The 756-nt window shown below is 55.0% G+C and overlaps 1 protein-coding gene across 1 annotated transcript; it reads left to right on the forward strand.

Moving 5' to 3' along the window:
• Positions 1-239, forward strand: SPAAR (small regulatory polypeptide of amino acid response). Its single transcript, XM_030885315.2, has one exon. It carries the CDS (start codon positions 1-3, stop codon positions 226-228), a length of 228 nt encoding a protein of 75 aa, XP_030741175.1. The 3' UTR covers positions 229-239.
• The last annotated feature ends 517 nt before the right edge of the window (positions 240-756 follow it).

Consider the following 756-nt stretch of genomic DNA (forward strand, 5'->3'; position numbering starts at 1 on the left):
ATGGAAACGGCGGTGCTTGGGATGGTGGCCGTACTGTTTGTGGTCACCGTGGCCATCGCCTGCGTCCTCTGTTGCTTCAGCTGTGACCCGAAGACCCAGGATCCTCAGGGAGCCCCTGGCCCCAGCTTCACTGTGGCAACATTTCGCCAGGAGACGTCCCTCTTCTCGATTGGGGGCCACCATACCCAGCCAGCAAGGGGCACCCGCGAGTTCTGGACCTTTGTATGAGACCTAGCCCTCCCCCCCGGAATTTACCCTGCTGGTGGGGTGCACTCACCCACCCCTCAGGAAGCCTCCCCTGGGGACTCCCCCCCCCCTCCCCGCAGGCTTGCATCCCTGTGTCACATCCTCCCTTGCTGGCCTCCCAGCCCCAGAGGTGGGGCCAGGTCACTAAGTGGTGCAAGGAGCGCAGCTTGCACCGAGTGACACCGTGTGTGTTGGAGGAGGGGGGCGGTCAGCCAGGGGAAGAGGGACAAGGCGACACCAAAATCATTGTCTATACATTATTTGGATGCAAACAACGTTTCAAAAGAGGTTTCTTATTTTACACTTGACCTTAGCCAAAAGGCTGAGAAGCAAGGGGAGAGGGCTATTCTTTTTATAAAAATTAACCTATAGGCAGTTCTAGCAACGAAACCATTTTCCATAAGCCTGGTTTACGTGGAGCAGTCTACTTACAGGGTTAAAAACTCTATGCTGGTTTACTTTCTGAGCCTTTCAACACACTCAGCGCTGTCATCATCACCCAGTTAAAAC

This window comes from Echinops telfairi, unplaced genomic scaffold, assembly GCF_000313985.2.
Source record: "Echinops telfairi isolate 266 unplaced genomic scaffold, ASM31398v2 ScPeMD7_25;HRSCAF=90, whole genome shotgun sequence".
NCBI classification, from domain to species: Eukaryota; Metazoa; Chordata; class Mammalia; order Afrosoricida; family Tenrecidae; genus Echinops; species Echinops telfairi.

What these genes read in the sequence shown, in the direction of transcription:
- SPAAR (XM_030885315.2), top strand. Translation starts at nt 1, where the DNA reads ATGGAAACGGCGGTGCTTGGGATGGTGGCCGTACTGTTTGTGGTCACC.